The sequence below is a fragment of the Orcinus orca genome, chromosome 1, assembly GCF_937001465.1.
Source record: "Orcinus orca chromosome 1, mOrcOrc1.1, whole genome shotgun sequence".
NCBI classification, from domain to species: Eukaryota; Metazoa; Chordata; class Mammalia; order Artiodactyla; family Delphinidae; genus Orcinus; species Orcinus orca.
This window is the reverse complement of record NC_064559.1, coordinates 47,527,093-47,541,317: the sequence shown is the minus strand read 5'-3', so window position 1 is coordinate 47,541,317 and position 14,225 is coordinate 47,527,093. Positions and strand designations below refer to the sequence as shown.

Below are 14,225 nucleotides of genomic sequence, written 5' to 3'. Positions count from 1 at the left end.
ACATTTCCTGAGTCCGCATTATGGAAATAATGTTATTGCCTACCTCTTCTCCAAGATTTTACAGTATTTGATCTTATTATTAATTGCGTGATTGTGAATGCTAAATGTGTTGTGACTTTATTTTCAGGATAAGGGAGATCTTGAAGGCATCTCGAAAATTGCAAGGTGATCCAGATTTGCCAATGTCTTTTACTTTGGCCATAGTGGAGTCTGACTCCACAATAGTCTATTACAAACTTACTGATGGATTTATGCTGCCAGATCCTCAGGTCAGTTTTGGGGCAACTATCAGTAAACATTGAAAAAAGAAGAAAGTTATGACATGATTTTAAGTGTGAATCAATCCATTCACAGAACCATCACTTCTTTTGCAATTGAACATTCAAGAAAAAAAAACGACTTGGTTTTTCATACCTCAGAAATGGCTATGTTCTGTTCAAAGTAACATGTTCCTAGCTGTTTTCACAAAAATAATTTGACTTCCCTACTCTACAGAAAATTTCATAGTTTCCCAGAGTACTTCATGAAGTCATGATGCATTTAATGATTTGATGAGTAACTGGGATGGAATGTAAAGGCTTATAATAGTAATAGTTCTGAGAACACTTGAACACTTCTTTAAGGAAATGTTAAATTGGTTGACATTTTGACAGGAACAATTTAATAAGTAAATGTGTTTTATATGATTTCTTTACATATATTGTTGGCCTAATTGGCATAATCACATTACATATCTTCCTAGTTTTGCTTTTAAATTACATTCTCTATTGGGGAAAAGGTCCATCCTTATCTTTTTTTTTATGTTGCAGAATATCTCCCTTAGAAGATGACACCTGTACTTCCCGATGCTTTGCTTTATTCACACAAGATTGGATTGAGACCCATCAGCCTGATTCATCTTTTATCTCAGAGATAGTCAGGGTTGACTTAGCTGGTCCCATTCCATAAGTTTTCTTTTTGAAGAATAAAACTTTCCCAGATAGAAGAATTTATTTTATTCAGAAATATAGGGTAGTTGCTCTAGAACTTTCTCATCTGGAGACAGTTTAAGTATAGTTGTATACAAGTTTATGCCTAGGGTGTGTTCAGAAGGGTAGAACATTGTTGAGACTGCCACCTCTTTCCCTTACTCAACCCTCTCAGTGCCTTTTGGTCACTACAGCTAGCCTGGAATGGCATTTCAGGTACACCTTGACACCTGGAGAGTTTACTTTAGTCTGCTTTTTCATCCCCAGTAGAAAGTATTCTTTCAATTGGTTTTTTCATGTTGCAATTACTGTCACTTCCCTCTTTGGTTGACTTTAAATCAAAACTAAAAATATGCTCATCCAGAGTGTAAAATTACATGTCTAGATTAATAGGGACCAGAGAATTGCTACCTACAAGAGTACTGGGTCTTTTTCTTCTGTTCTTATTACCACCACCTGTACCGTATCATAAGCTAGAATATTATAAGAGAGATAGTAGGGGACAGTGTTAACCTTAAAAACATCTTTCTTCAGTAAACCCAGTTTTTCCACTTTTGTTAATACCTCCCAATTAAGTTGCCTAAGGTATAAACAATTATATGCGCAAAGATGTTTCAAGTGACATTTTGGGGCATATAATAATCCAAATTATAAATGACTTAAAAGTTTAAGGCAAGGGTCAGCAAAATTTTTCTGGAAAAGGTCAGAAAGGAAATATTTTAGGCTTTTCAGGTCATATAGGCTTTCTTACAACTTCTTAGCTCTGCTGTTTGTAGGACAAAAATAACCATAGACAGTATCTAAATGAATGGATATGGCTGTATTCCAATAAAAATTTGCAAATACAGGGCCATAGTTTGCCAACCACTGGTCTGGGGAGATAGTCAATGAACATATATAGCTAATGAATGGTGTGTTATGTACACATTAAAAATTAGTAATTACCGAAAAACATGAGAAAATATTTAGTAACAAAAAGCAAGATACAAAAGTATATGAATGTGTATGACTATGGCTATAAATAACACACCAAGTATATAATAAAAAGATGACAAAATAAATTACTGATTATAATAGGATGGCAGGGCAGGAAATGGATGACTGTCTTTCTTCAATATTTTAGTTTTTCTCTATTTGTATTACTTTTATAATAAAAATGTTTTAAAATAAAAAAGTGTCCTGAGATCTATATTAGTTATCTGTTGTTGCATACTAATATCACCACAAACTTAGCAACTTAAAATAGCACACATTTAATATCTCAAATTTGGGTCCTTTGTAAGGTTGCAGTCAAGGTGTTGGCCAGGGCTGCAGTGTCATCTGAGGCTTCACTGGGGAAAAACCTGCTTTTTCACTCATGTGGTTGATAGCAGCTTTCTGTTCTCTGTGGGCACTTGTACTGAGGACTTCAGCTTAGTGGGGTGTTGGTAAGAGGCCACCCTCTTTGCCACATGAGCCTTGCCACACAACTGGTTGTTTCCTCAAAGCCAGTGAGGGAGAGAGAGTCAGCAGGATGGACCTCCTAATATCATGTAATGTAGTCATGTACATCCTGTCACCTTTGCCATATTCTGTTGGTTAGGAGCAAGTCATGGCTAATTACGCTGGGAAACAACAATTACAAGAATGGAAAAATGACCAAAAGTAGGAAAATTACAAAATTGTATAAAGCATCATTCTTGATCTATAGTAGTTCCTGAACTCCTTTCCTTTGATATTTTTTGAATTTTACTTTCCTTCTTGATGGAAGGTCTTAGCAACTCCTTCAGACTCCCTCTGCTTCCCCAGAAGGCCCAAAGATGCACCAATTCAGAACAATATGGGTTTCTGTAACCCTAGTCAGCGATTTGCAGATCTAAGGATCCTAAAACAGTTTATGATCAGTTCTTAGCATCTCTGCCATTTGATTCCTTTTGAGGGCTTTCATTACAGTGCTAGAAAAACAGTCTGCATTTTCAGAAAGAAATGTAAGGCTTAATGAATGTTAGATTTGTGTGTCAGATCTGGTGACCAGTGGGCCCCTATGTAACTACAAGACCAGAAGTGTCTTGACTGTGAAAGGAGCTTTCTTACAGAAATCTTTAAAACTAGGTCTTAATCTCACTGTATGTCCTGGGATGTCTACTCTTTTTCAGAATGTTCCCTGTGTACTTGACCGAAGTTGTTCTGTCCAAAGCCAGCCAGATACCTGCTAGTGTGAGTAATGGTCCAGGACAGTTTGGAAATGGAGATGACCCGCCTCTGTCAGTCTCATTTTAGTGAAAAATAGGTAAAGTGATTTCTTTTGCCTGATCAAGTAACTTTGTAATTGCATTTACACTTGTCTTTCTTGTTAGGCTATGGGCTCCTTAAGAACAGAACAAAGAACTGTATCTTTAAAAAATTTTTTTAATTGAAGTATAGTTGATTTGCAGTATTATATTTTATCAGTAGTTTCAGGTGTACAACATAGTGATTCAATATTTTTATAGATTATACTCCATTTAAAGTTATTACAGCATGATGGCTATATTTCCTTGTGCTGTACATGTATCCTTGTTGCATATTTATTTTACATATTTATTTTATTAATCCCCTACCCCTGTTTTGCCCCTCCCTCCTTCCCTCTCCCCACTGGTAACCACTATTCTGTTCTCTGTATCTCTGAGTCTGTTTCTGTTTTGTTATATTCACTAGTTCATTTTATTTTTTAGATTCCACATATAAGTCATAACAAACTATGTCTTTTTTTATACATCTGTGTATCCCACCACCTTCCACAAACTGGCATATACAAAGTGCTCAATAAATATTTGGTGAATGAATGAATGCTGATTGTAGACTTGTTTAATGGTTTACTTTTTGCCTGAAGGCAAACTAAAATGATCCATTTGGACACCAGAGGGCACTGCTAAATAAGCACAAAATTTTCAGACTTCAGGAATGAATTAACTTGAGAAGTGGTGCTCTTGAAAGTTTATTTTCAATCTGTGGGAAATAGCATAAATAAAAATATAAATAAGTTTTATGTGCTCATACCCCCCTCCCTTTTTCTTTCTGGCATGACTCTAAAATTACGCTGTCTACTGACATTAAATATGTGACTTGATTCATGCTTTACTCAAAATATAAATCTATATTTAAAAATCAAAGCTTGGGGCTTCCCTGGTGGCGCAGTGGTTGAGAGTCCGCCTGCCGATGCAGGGGACATGGGTTCGTGCCCCGGTCCGGGAAGATCCCACATGCCGCGGAGCGGCCCGTCCGGAGCCTGTGCTCTGCAACGGGAAAGGCCACAACAGTGAGAGGCCCGCGTACCACAAAAAAATAAATAAATAAAAAATCAAAGCTTGTTTGGGGCCAGGGTGGGTGTTTTTTCCTAGATTATGGTTTTGTTCATATCCATATGCCATGATGCATTTCATTTTTTCCTTGCAAAAGCCCAATATATTAGATAAAATTTCAAGAGCAGATCACCTAGCAACAGATCCCAGCTCTGAAACACTCATTGAACTGGCTAAATCCCAGTGGTGAGAGACATAAACTGCTGCTGTTATACCTATAAACTTTTCCGTTAAAGGGAAGCCCCTCTCTAGATGGGAGCAGGGTGGGGGAAAGGGTATGCAATGATTCCTCTCTAGTGCTGCCTTTGCCTGTGTATTTTGGAGTCCCTAGTGAGTGCACCCTCTGCGCTGGGATGGCTTAGTAGAACGCTGAGTGATCTAGGTCCAATGACTCCAGACTGACTTATTTTGCTTCCTTGCCTGGGCCCCTCTAGGAGAATGTGTTCCTAAACACCACAGGTCTCTTGTGAAGAACATGAGGGTGGAGGCACTTTGGAATTCTAAGCTACAACTAGAATAGAATAATAATCTACAAAGTTCATGTAATCTGTGGTTTTTTAAAAAACTGAAACAGCTTTACACTTTTATATTCCTGGAACCAAGTGACTTAACCAAAACTTCGTGATATTTCATCTTTCTGAGCATTTTAGTTCTGAATTCCTCTCTGAGGTCACTTTTTCCATTGCAGCCCCAGCAGGAGGCCTTTCACTGCTGCAGCACAGTGGTTCCTGCCAAAGTTTATAGTTCTTCTAGACAGAAGCACTTTACTCATCTGCTGTATTTTACCTTGACTGTTCACATATGCAGAGTAGTGTCGTATTCTGAACAATCAGTACAATTTTCCCTCCTTTCAGACCAAGAGCTGTCCCATTCCTTACCACCGACACTCCAGCAGCCTAATCGGCTTAATGATCTTTGAGTAAGAATTTGCTTGGGCTAACTAAGGGAAGAGTGTGGGGAAATCACGTGACTTATTGGACAGGTCTGCTTTTAAAATGTTTAGATGATTCTGGAAGATTAAAAATCAGTTTAACTAAAATCAAACAAAGATTGGCTTTTTAGATTGCAGAGTACTAAATGGAGGTACTATTAAGGAAGTATTTAATTAAAGTTCATTAATTTATTAACATGCTAATTTATCTTCAGACATTAACTGTGCTTAGATGACTGTGGTAAGTGCTGAAGTAACAAAGGTGAATGAGATATGACCTGTGCTCTCAAGGAGCTCAGATAGCCAATTACAACTCTCCTAGCCAAACTCTAAAAGACTGTTGCCAGTGTGAGTGAGGAATACCCATCATGCAGTGTATGAAGTCTGAAGTTTATGCGGTTTACTTAATGGTGAAGGGGTTCAACAACTTTTGGTAAATTAAACAATTTTCAAACAATCATTGTATGTATATTATTTGTCCCATAGGACTGAACATACAGAGAAATATTACACAGTGCACCTCTCAAGGACTTATTTTCTGGCTTAAAAGGAGAAAATCTATGTGTACAAGTTACAGAGAAATATTACACAGTGTACCTCTCAAAGACTTATTTTCTGGCTTAAAAGGAGAAAATCTATGTGTACAAGATAACTGAGAATGTTACAAGGCAGTATTACATATAAATGCTAAATGATAGTTGTAAAGCAATTTATTCACTACCAAGTACTTCAGTACTCTTTATTTTGATTCTCACAACAGAGCTTATATTATTTACTTGCTATTATTAATTTATTATGCTTATTCAGTAGGTGGAGAAATTAGGGCACCAAGTGGTTAAGCAACAGCTTCATGTAGTAGCAAGTGAGTGGGTAATGAGGACTAGAGCCAGGTCTCTTAATATCTAGCCCCCTGTTCTTTTCAGAGTCTTGTATGGTGCAGAGAAATATATTAATGTGTGTCAAACAGGCTTTGGGAAGAAAAAAATTAGCTCTACTTAGTCCTGGAGGGAGTTTTTTTTTTGTTTTTGTTTTTTTTAGCGGTACGCGGGCCTCTCACTGCTGCGGCCTCTCCCGTTGCGGAGCACAGGCTCCGGATGAGCAGGCTCAGTGGCCATGGCTCATGGGCCCAGCCGCTCCGCGGCATGTGGGATCTTCCCGGACCGGGACCTGCATCGGCAGGCGGACTCTCAACCACTGCGCCACCAGGGAAGCCCATGGAGGGAGTTTTTTAGTGATTTAGGGATCAGTTACATTATCCTCTTGGACTCTTGAACAAATGTATCAAAATGTCAAGCTGTGTGCAGATAATTTGGAAAATCATATTCATAGGCAATATATTTATAAGTTTTATTCCAAAGAATAAATACGATCATCTGAATGCTGTTATGTAGGCAAACCTAAAACAATAATTAATGTTAAATGAGAAAGAGCTCAGAAAGTTTCTTTGCTTGTTGGAGCTAAATTTTGTGCTGGTACAAAGAGTAGACTCAGGGAATTTTTAAATGATGATTTCACACTCAATGAGGAAGGGTCTTACACCATAAATATCCCCCAGATATGCTTGCTATTGCTTAGAATCCTACCGTAATTCGATTTCTTAATCATGAAGCCTTGATCCAATTTAATTTGAGAAGCATTTTTGCAGGACCCCATGGAAAGGCCCAGTGCTAAGATTTGGGGGGACTACAAGCCCAAATATTTATTATTAGAGAGTCAACAGATTCAGTTGAATTGTTATATGAATTTCTAAATGTTTATTCTCAATTTCTGTACTTGCCTAATTGCAGACCAGCGATATCTTGTGGATTGACACCTGTATACAGACCACACTTTGAGTAGCCTGTGTTAGAGCTCAGATGAGAAGTGATGAGAGCCTGAAACCCAACAGTAGCCCAGGTATGTTAGGATGGGCAAGATTATGATGCTGCTGGTTTACAACCTAAGGAATTTCCCAGGTGAAATCTGCAACTGGCTCCTGTAGAGAGAGCAAGGAGAGACTGAAGAAAGAGGCAGGCCACTTCTATTGGTAGGTGGCAGTTTTAATAAGCAAGGGAACTTACATACAAGGCTTATCTTGGGCAGCCGCAAGATAAGTAGATCTCTGTACCCACCCTCCAGGATCTTAAAAGTTTATATAGAGGCCTTAACTGGATTCAGTCATGTATTCAGTCCAGATGGTCTCAACAACACATTACTATCTCAAGGCTGCATCCTTGAAAATGGCTCCCACTGTGGGAACTGTGGGCAGAGCATACGTTATAAGGACGGGGGAGGGGTGAGAAGCCTCCAATTGCCCTGGTCCAGCTCGTGGGTCAACGGGGGGTCGTGTCCTCTTGTAATCTTTTCCAACAGATTCAGTAAAAACCAGTGAATTAGTTAAACTTATGTTTATTTCTTGCTCACATTACAAGTCCTTGTACATAGACTTGGAAACTGGGAATCAGATCAACAGAACCTCCAACAGCTAGAATGTTGCTGGTTCCAATGGTCGGAAGAAGAAAGTGCTGTAGTGTCACATACAGCAATTGAATACTTCCAGGAGAAGCAGCATGTCATCCCTGCCCACATTTTTTTGGCCAAAGCGAGTCACATGGCTGGCCATGATGAACTTCAAGAAAGAGGAAGTGCAAGTCCACTGTGTTCCTGGACTGAGAAGAGGGAATAGTCAGAGAACAGCACTCCCAGATAATGAAAAGCAGAGGAAAGGTAGCAAGGAGGTAAATTTAACAACTGATTAGCTGTGGGAGCAAAGAAGGAGGGGAAGTTAAACCTCAGACTATTCCGAGTCACTTACTTATATGTGAATGGGTTTCAGGTTGCAATGGGGAGATAGTGAGAGGACTTTATAAGAGGGACACAGAGGTGGGAAAAGGGCCGACCTAGGGGCTGAGGGGCAGAGGGGAGTTTGGAAGAGAAACTTCCCCCGCTTTTATTGTCAGGTTCTAGATTTAATAGCTGAGCTCCAAAGGGAGATCTTTTATGTAGCAGGAACCCAGGATCACTGTAGACCTTACTCTTCTCTCTCTTCTGATGCACCATGGGCTGTTGCACAGACTATGTTGTCTGGTCTTTACTTCCTAAGAATGGGGGAATGGGGGGAAGTATTTGTGCCGGTAGCGTGGGGGATTTAGTTGAACCCTGCAAGAATATTTCTGAAGGAAGCTGGTTAAATATGGATGCGTGGATGGGACTGGGTTTGTGAGGAACTGGGGGCTTTTCTCGGGGGCTGGATTATTATCTAATGAGATCACAAACCTGGGGTATTCATGTAGATCTAGGGGGCTTTCAGAGTGTGTTAGCATGGGCTAGGGAGAGAAAGTTGGGAGTAGACACCACTCCAGGGATTCCCATCAGTCCATGCTGGCACTGGCTGAATTGAGTATCATCCCGCAGTGCTTCCATTCCACCTCAGTCACCGCTGTGTCCTGATCTCTGGCCACAAGATCTTTCAGTACTCTTTCAATACGCTCGGGCACTTAGAAAATATTTCGTTCTTTCCCTGAACTCCATGGCACGTGGGGGGAGCTTTTCAGCCATCTCGGGTCCTCTCCATCCCGATATGCTTTCCTAGCCAGACCTTCTTCTCTGCTGTCTCAGTAAAATGCTAGGTGAACGACCATAAGCGTCTGGGGTCTGTGAGGTTTCACCCGAGCCTGGAGGCAGCAGCGGGTGGCTGGGGGACGGCTGCTGGCCACAGATTCTCATCTTGGATGAGAGGATTTCCCCTGGAGTGTCTACTGTTTCTCCTCTGCAGTGGGAACTCAGCCAGAGGGGGTCAGGGCAGAGGGAATGGAGTACAGGCCTCTGCTTAGTGACCCAGTCAAGGGTCTAGCTCTTCTGCTTTTGTTCTCACCTCTCCCCGCCACCAGTTTTTTTTTCTTTTTTTCCTAGTTTTATCTTATTTTAGGAGTAGGAAAATACTATGACCATTCCCAGATCTATTTTTCTTCCAAACATATTGTTTTTGCCAAGATTTCACGTTTTGAAACTCAAAAGGCAAGAATTTTCCTCTTTTGTTCTGTAGTATAATCCCATCCCCAACGCAGTGTGCCAAGAAAGACTGTATGGGAAGAGGTTCACAGGTAACAAGAATTACTGAGAAGGGAAAACATTTCAGTTAATACATCAAAATATTATCCTTCTACATTTGCCAACAGAAGGTGTTAATTATTGTTAACATGTATATTTATACTCACAAGAACTACATAATTTCCTTAGTGTATATCATATCTTACCAATCAGACCGTACCCTACCTATTGGCAATATAGTACTTGGCACAGGAATTCCCTGGCAGTCCAGTGGTTAGGACTCAACACTTTCACTGCTGGGGCCCAGGTTCAATCCCTGGTGGGGGAACTAAGATCCCGCAAGCCACCAGGCATGGCCAAAACAAAACAAAACAAAAACAATACAAAAAAACACTTGGCACAGAGTAAGAGCTCAATAAACGTTTTCTTTGATCACATTCGAGTTTATAAATGGACTGCTCCTTACCCAGTCCTATCCCTGCCATTCTAAGGGATAAAACTGCCTTTCTGCCCCGTCAACCACCTGTAGAAAGGGGAGCCCCATGTTCCATGGGCCACAAGAAAGATGCTATATGCTCTTGTAAACATGCTTATGCTATGAGATACATTATATTTTGATCCTTTCCCTTAGTAGTTTTGAGAAATCAAGACAGAGGTTTCTAAACAAAATATATCCACTTAATATTTTATTACACATTGTTTCCTATGCCAAACCTGTGCATTTTTACTTATCCAACAGTTTTTGGAGGGAATGTAGACATGAAAACGTTGCTAAATTTGGAAACTCTACTTAGAAATGGCAATTCCCTACTTATAATTATTAAATTAAATTTAGGTTTAAATGAGTATAATTCACCCACTTTGGGCCTTACTGTTCCACTTCTGTAAAATGAAGGGGTTTGTGCAGACAGTCTGAGATCCATTCTATCTTAAATGTTGGTCCACCTGTAATTGAAAGATCTTGCTGCATAAACCTTCCCTTTTCATCAACACTTTCATCACTTCTTCTCACCTCCACCACTGTATAAAAAAAAAAAAAAAAAGTTCTTCCAATCATGGGCTTTGATAATCTACCATGAGAAATGTGCTAATTTGAAGTTTTGAAGCTCAGGAGGCTTGAAGGGCAGAGCTTTGACTTCAGACCATCCCGAGTGACATGGGAGAGGTAGGTAATCTCTTTGAGCCTCAGCTTCCCATCTGTAAAATGACGGACAAAATGTGTCCTTCTAGGTTGTATTTTCCTTGCATGATGAAATGACTGTGCGGGGATAAACAAAGCCTTGCACATAATGAGCTATCCGTATGCCATTCCTTTGCAGTCTCTAAGCACTTCCCATTGATGTGCAAGTTGCCACCTTAGGAGGGAATACATGTAAATCGCTGGGAGCCAGGCCTCCAAGGAATGGGCCCTAGGTGCCCACTAGGGTAGGAAGAGGATGCAGGAGGACACCAAAGATAAACCTGGCTCCTGTCAACTTTATCAGGCCTAACCCTGCTGCTGCTGCTGTTGGTGATGACGATGATGGTGATAAAAGTTTTTGGTCCCATTTTGGGGAACCCTTTGAAGTCAGATAAACTGCACAAGAATAAGACAACTACTAGCTATGTAGTTGGCGGCTTACATCAAGTAAGGGAAATTTCCACTACAGGGAAGCTGTACTGGGATAATTCACTGGGATCGAAAGCAACTGAGTTAAACTTAGCTCAGCACAGCACAAAAACACATTGAAAAATTCCCTCAAAATAGAAGCTGGAATGTTCAGGGTGGGTTTAAGTCATGGGCCCTGGCATGGAGCCTTCTGTTGATGGTAGGGATTGGGCCTCTTCTTGAAGGAATGAATAAGTAAAGAAACATGATATAATAACTAACAAACTGTATTTGTAGAGCCAGCTTACGTTAGTGTGGGGGACATAGGGACTTTATTTTGTTTTCCTCTGTGTCCCCAGACCTTAGAACTGTGCCTGACATATAGTGGGTGTTCCCTAAATATTTGTGGAAGGAAGTAAACAAATGAATACATCTAAAATAATGTCAAGTGGTAATAAATGTTATGAAGAAAGTAAAGCAGGGTGAGAGGGTAGAATGCAACAGGAATGCAACTCTAGTTAGAGAGGTCAGGAATGGCTTTTCTCTGCAGGTGACCTTGGAACAGAGACCAGAATGCAGTGAGGGAATGAGTCTTGCAAGGATTAGTCATACAAGGACTAGCTTTGCAGGCAAAGGAAACAGCAAGTACAAATGTCTTGAGGTGAGAGCATGATGGGGTCTTAGATTTTGCATATTCAACAAGCTTTCAGGCAATGCTGATGCAGCTGGTCCGTGGACCACACTTTGAGGAGCAAAGGTTTGGTCTAGAGCCTGACCATGGAGTCTGTAGCTGATATGAGGAGGTCAAGGAACTGAGAGGCAAGGTCATTGCATGAGAAAAAGAAGATGAAAAACTGCATATGCAAGATAATAATATTATGTAAAATTATATGTGAAATGGATATTAAAAATATCAGTAATGTTTTCCTCAGTGAGGTCACATGTCAGGTGATTTAAATTCCCTTCTTTTTAGATTGTTCCAACATTTCTGTGTGTATTTATCAGAAAAACTTTTATTTCTAAAAAGTTAATTTTAAAACAGGAAATGTTTTTGGATAAGACACTGAATTCAAAATGTGTGAAAACATTTCTAATTAAAAAATTTTTTATAGACATATGGGAATCTACTGGGGTTTGTTAGAAAAAGTTTCATAGAGGGGATGGTTTTGAAGTGAATCTTGATGTCTAAGTAAGTGAAACCTAAGTTTGAGCTCTTAGCAACTTCTCTTCTCTCTTCTTTTCCTATCCTCGGGTGGAAATGTGGAGGGATTTAGGGCATGAGTGGTGTACTAGTTATCTATTGCTATGTAACAGATTATCCCAAAACTCAGCTGCTGTAAACAACAAACATTATCTCACAGTTTCTGTGGTTCAGAAATTTGAGAGCAGCTTAGCTGGGTGATTCTGGCCCATGTTTTCTCATGAAGTTACAGTGAAGACACTGGCTAGAGCTGTAGTCATCTGAGGGCTTGACTGGGGCTGAAGGATCCACTTCCAAGATGGCTCATTCACATAGCTGTTGTCAGGAGGTGTCAGTACCTTGTCATGTGGAGCTCCCCATAGGGCTGATTCATTGAATCTCTTAATGATAAGGCAGCTGGCTTCACTCAGAGTGAATCATCGTTAAGAGAGGTGGGTGGGGGAGGGGGAGAGGAGGAGGAAATTCCAACACTTAATGACACACTGATATTTCTGCTTTATTCTATTTATTTACTTAGTCACTAAGTCCAGTCCACACTCTAGGAGAGGGGAATTAGAGTCTACCTTTTAAAAGGAGGAGTGTCAAGGGATCTGTGCCTATATTTTAGAGCCATCACAGGAGGAATAGGGTATGATAGTTCAAGGGCATTCTAATTTTCATTTAAAGTGTGCTGTATAAGATTATAAAATACCATAGCTTGCTCTGTTAGTCACTGAGCATGCCTGGTGTTTAGCAGAGTATGAGATGGAAAACATAAAGGGTAAGAAAAACATCTAGAACATAATGCAAGCCACATATGTATGTTTAAGTTTTCTAGAAGCCACATTCATAGAGGTACAAACAAGTACAATTAATTTTAATAATATATTTTTAACCCCATATATGCAAAATATTTTTATTTCAACATGTACATACTCAATATAAAAGTTATTACTGAAACGTTTTACATTCTTTTTTCTCTGTACTAACTCTGAAATCTGGCGTATGTTTAACACTTACAGCCTCAGTTTGGACCAGCCCTGTTTCAAGTGCTCAGTAGCCATATGTGGCTTCTGGTCACCATAGTGGACAGTCAGGTCTAGAGAGCAGGCCAGGAACAGGTCATTGAGAACCTTGGGTGGAATCCATGATGCAAACAGTGGGCCCAATAAAGGGTTTAAGCTGAAGAGGAACAGGAACAGACGTCTGTTTTAGAAATCACTCTGACTGTGCTGTGGTTAGAACCTAGAGGGATGGAGTAGGTAGGACTGGATGTAGAGAGACTGCTAGAATATTCTGTGTAAAAGATTGAACTAGATTGGTTACACAAATGATAGAGAAGATGGCATGTAAGAAAGATAGTGCTAGGCTGTGCCCCACAGGCCTGCAAGCCCAGTACTTACCCAGCCTCAATACTGAAGAAAGAGCCTAGAGTCAGTGACGGAGACATCAGTGGTTTAATGGCTAGGGGGAGCTTACATATCTGAAGCAAGGTCCTGGAGTGACACCTCCCCCTCCCCAACTGTGGCAGCAGAAGCAGGCAGGACCTCACAGCAGTCTCTGCTCCTGGTGGGAGGGGGAAGTTACCAGTTATAGGGGGAATTGAGTTTGGCTCATCCGTTGCCAGGGAAACCAGCAGGTGGGCGTGCCCCTCACCACTCCTTTGACAAACTATCATAGTGGAGATAGTTCTGATCTAAAGATTAGAGCTGGCTGGGGCCAGGGGCAAGTACATAGGCATTTACTGATTAGGCTCTATGATTTAGAGGGAAGGTCAGTCAGGTGAGTAGGGTGTAGGACGGGTCAAGCAGGGGATGTACACAGAGCAAGAGAACAGCCATCTTGGGTGGCCTGGTCATACGGATAGCAAGGAGGTGGGTTGTTCTTGGATGTGGAAAAGTAGGCGGTCAGAAAACAGAGAAGCCTAGAATGATTCCAAGGTTTATGGCTTAGGTGATTGAGAGGATACAAAAAGGAAATACTGGACACAGAACATATTTTGTTCTGGGAGGATGGCACGGGAAGATTACAAATGTAGATTTGGAAAAGTTTTGATTGAGGTAATTGTGGAGGACAGAGGTGGAGATAACCGTGGACAGTTGCGTGGGTGGATCTCGGGCTTAGCAGAGAAAACTAACTTCAAGTAGAATCATCACAACGCTTCTTCCTTCTATGTAACACCACTGTGAAACACTGTAGGAAGTTCCAG

General features: G+C 40.5%; 1 protein-coding gene across 9 annotated transcripts in view; it reads left to right on the top strand.

Moving 5' to 3' along the window:
* TSEN15 (tRNA splicing endonuclease subunit 15) overlaps nt 1-14,225 on the top strand; it is a 135,828-nt gene that overhangs the window by 35,566 nt on the left and 86,037 nt on the right. For 7 of the 9 annotated variants that reach the window (XR_004486200.2, XR_007474515.1, XR_004486199.2 and 4 more), the window contains exons 4-6: nt 128-269; nt 3,104-3,237; nt 7,007-7,115. Coding sequence is in view for 1 of the 9 variants with exons in the window: in XM_004275222.4 (XP_004275270.1) it covers nt 128-269; nt 810-830 (163 nt within the window). In the remaining 8 variants the exon portion in view is untranslated. Of the gene's footprint in view, nt 1-127; nt 270-809; nt 2,143-3,103; nt 3,238-7,006; nt 7,116-14,225 lie in introns of those variants that run through there. The other 2 variants (XR_007474533.1, XM_004275222.4) reach the window with 2 other exon arrangements.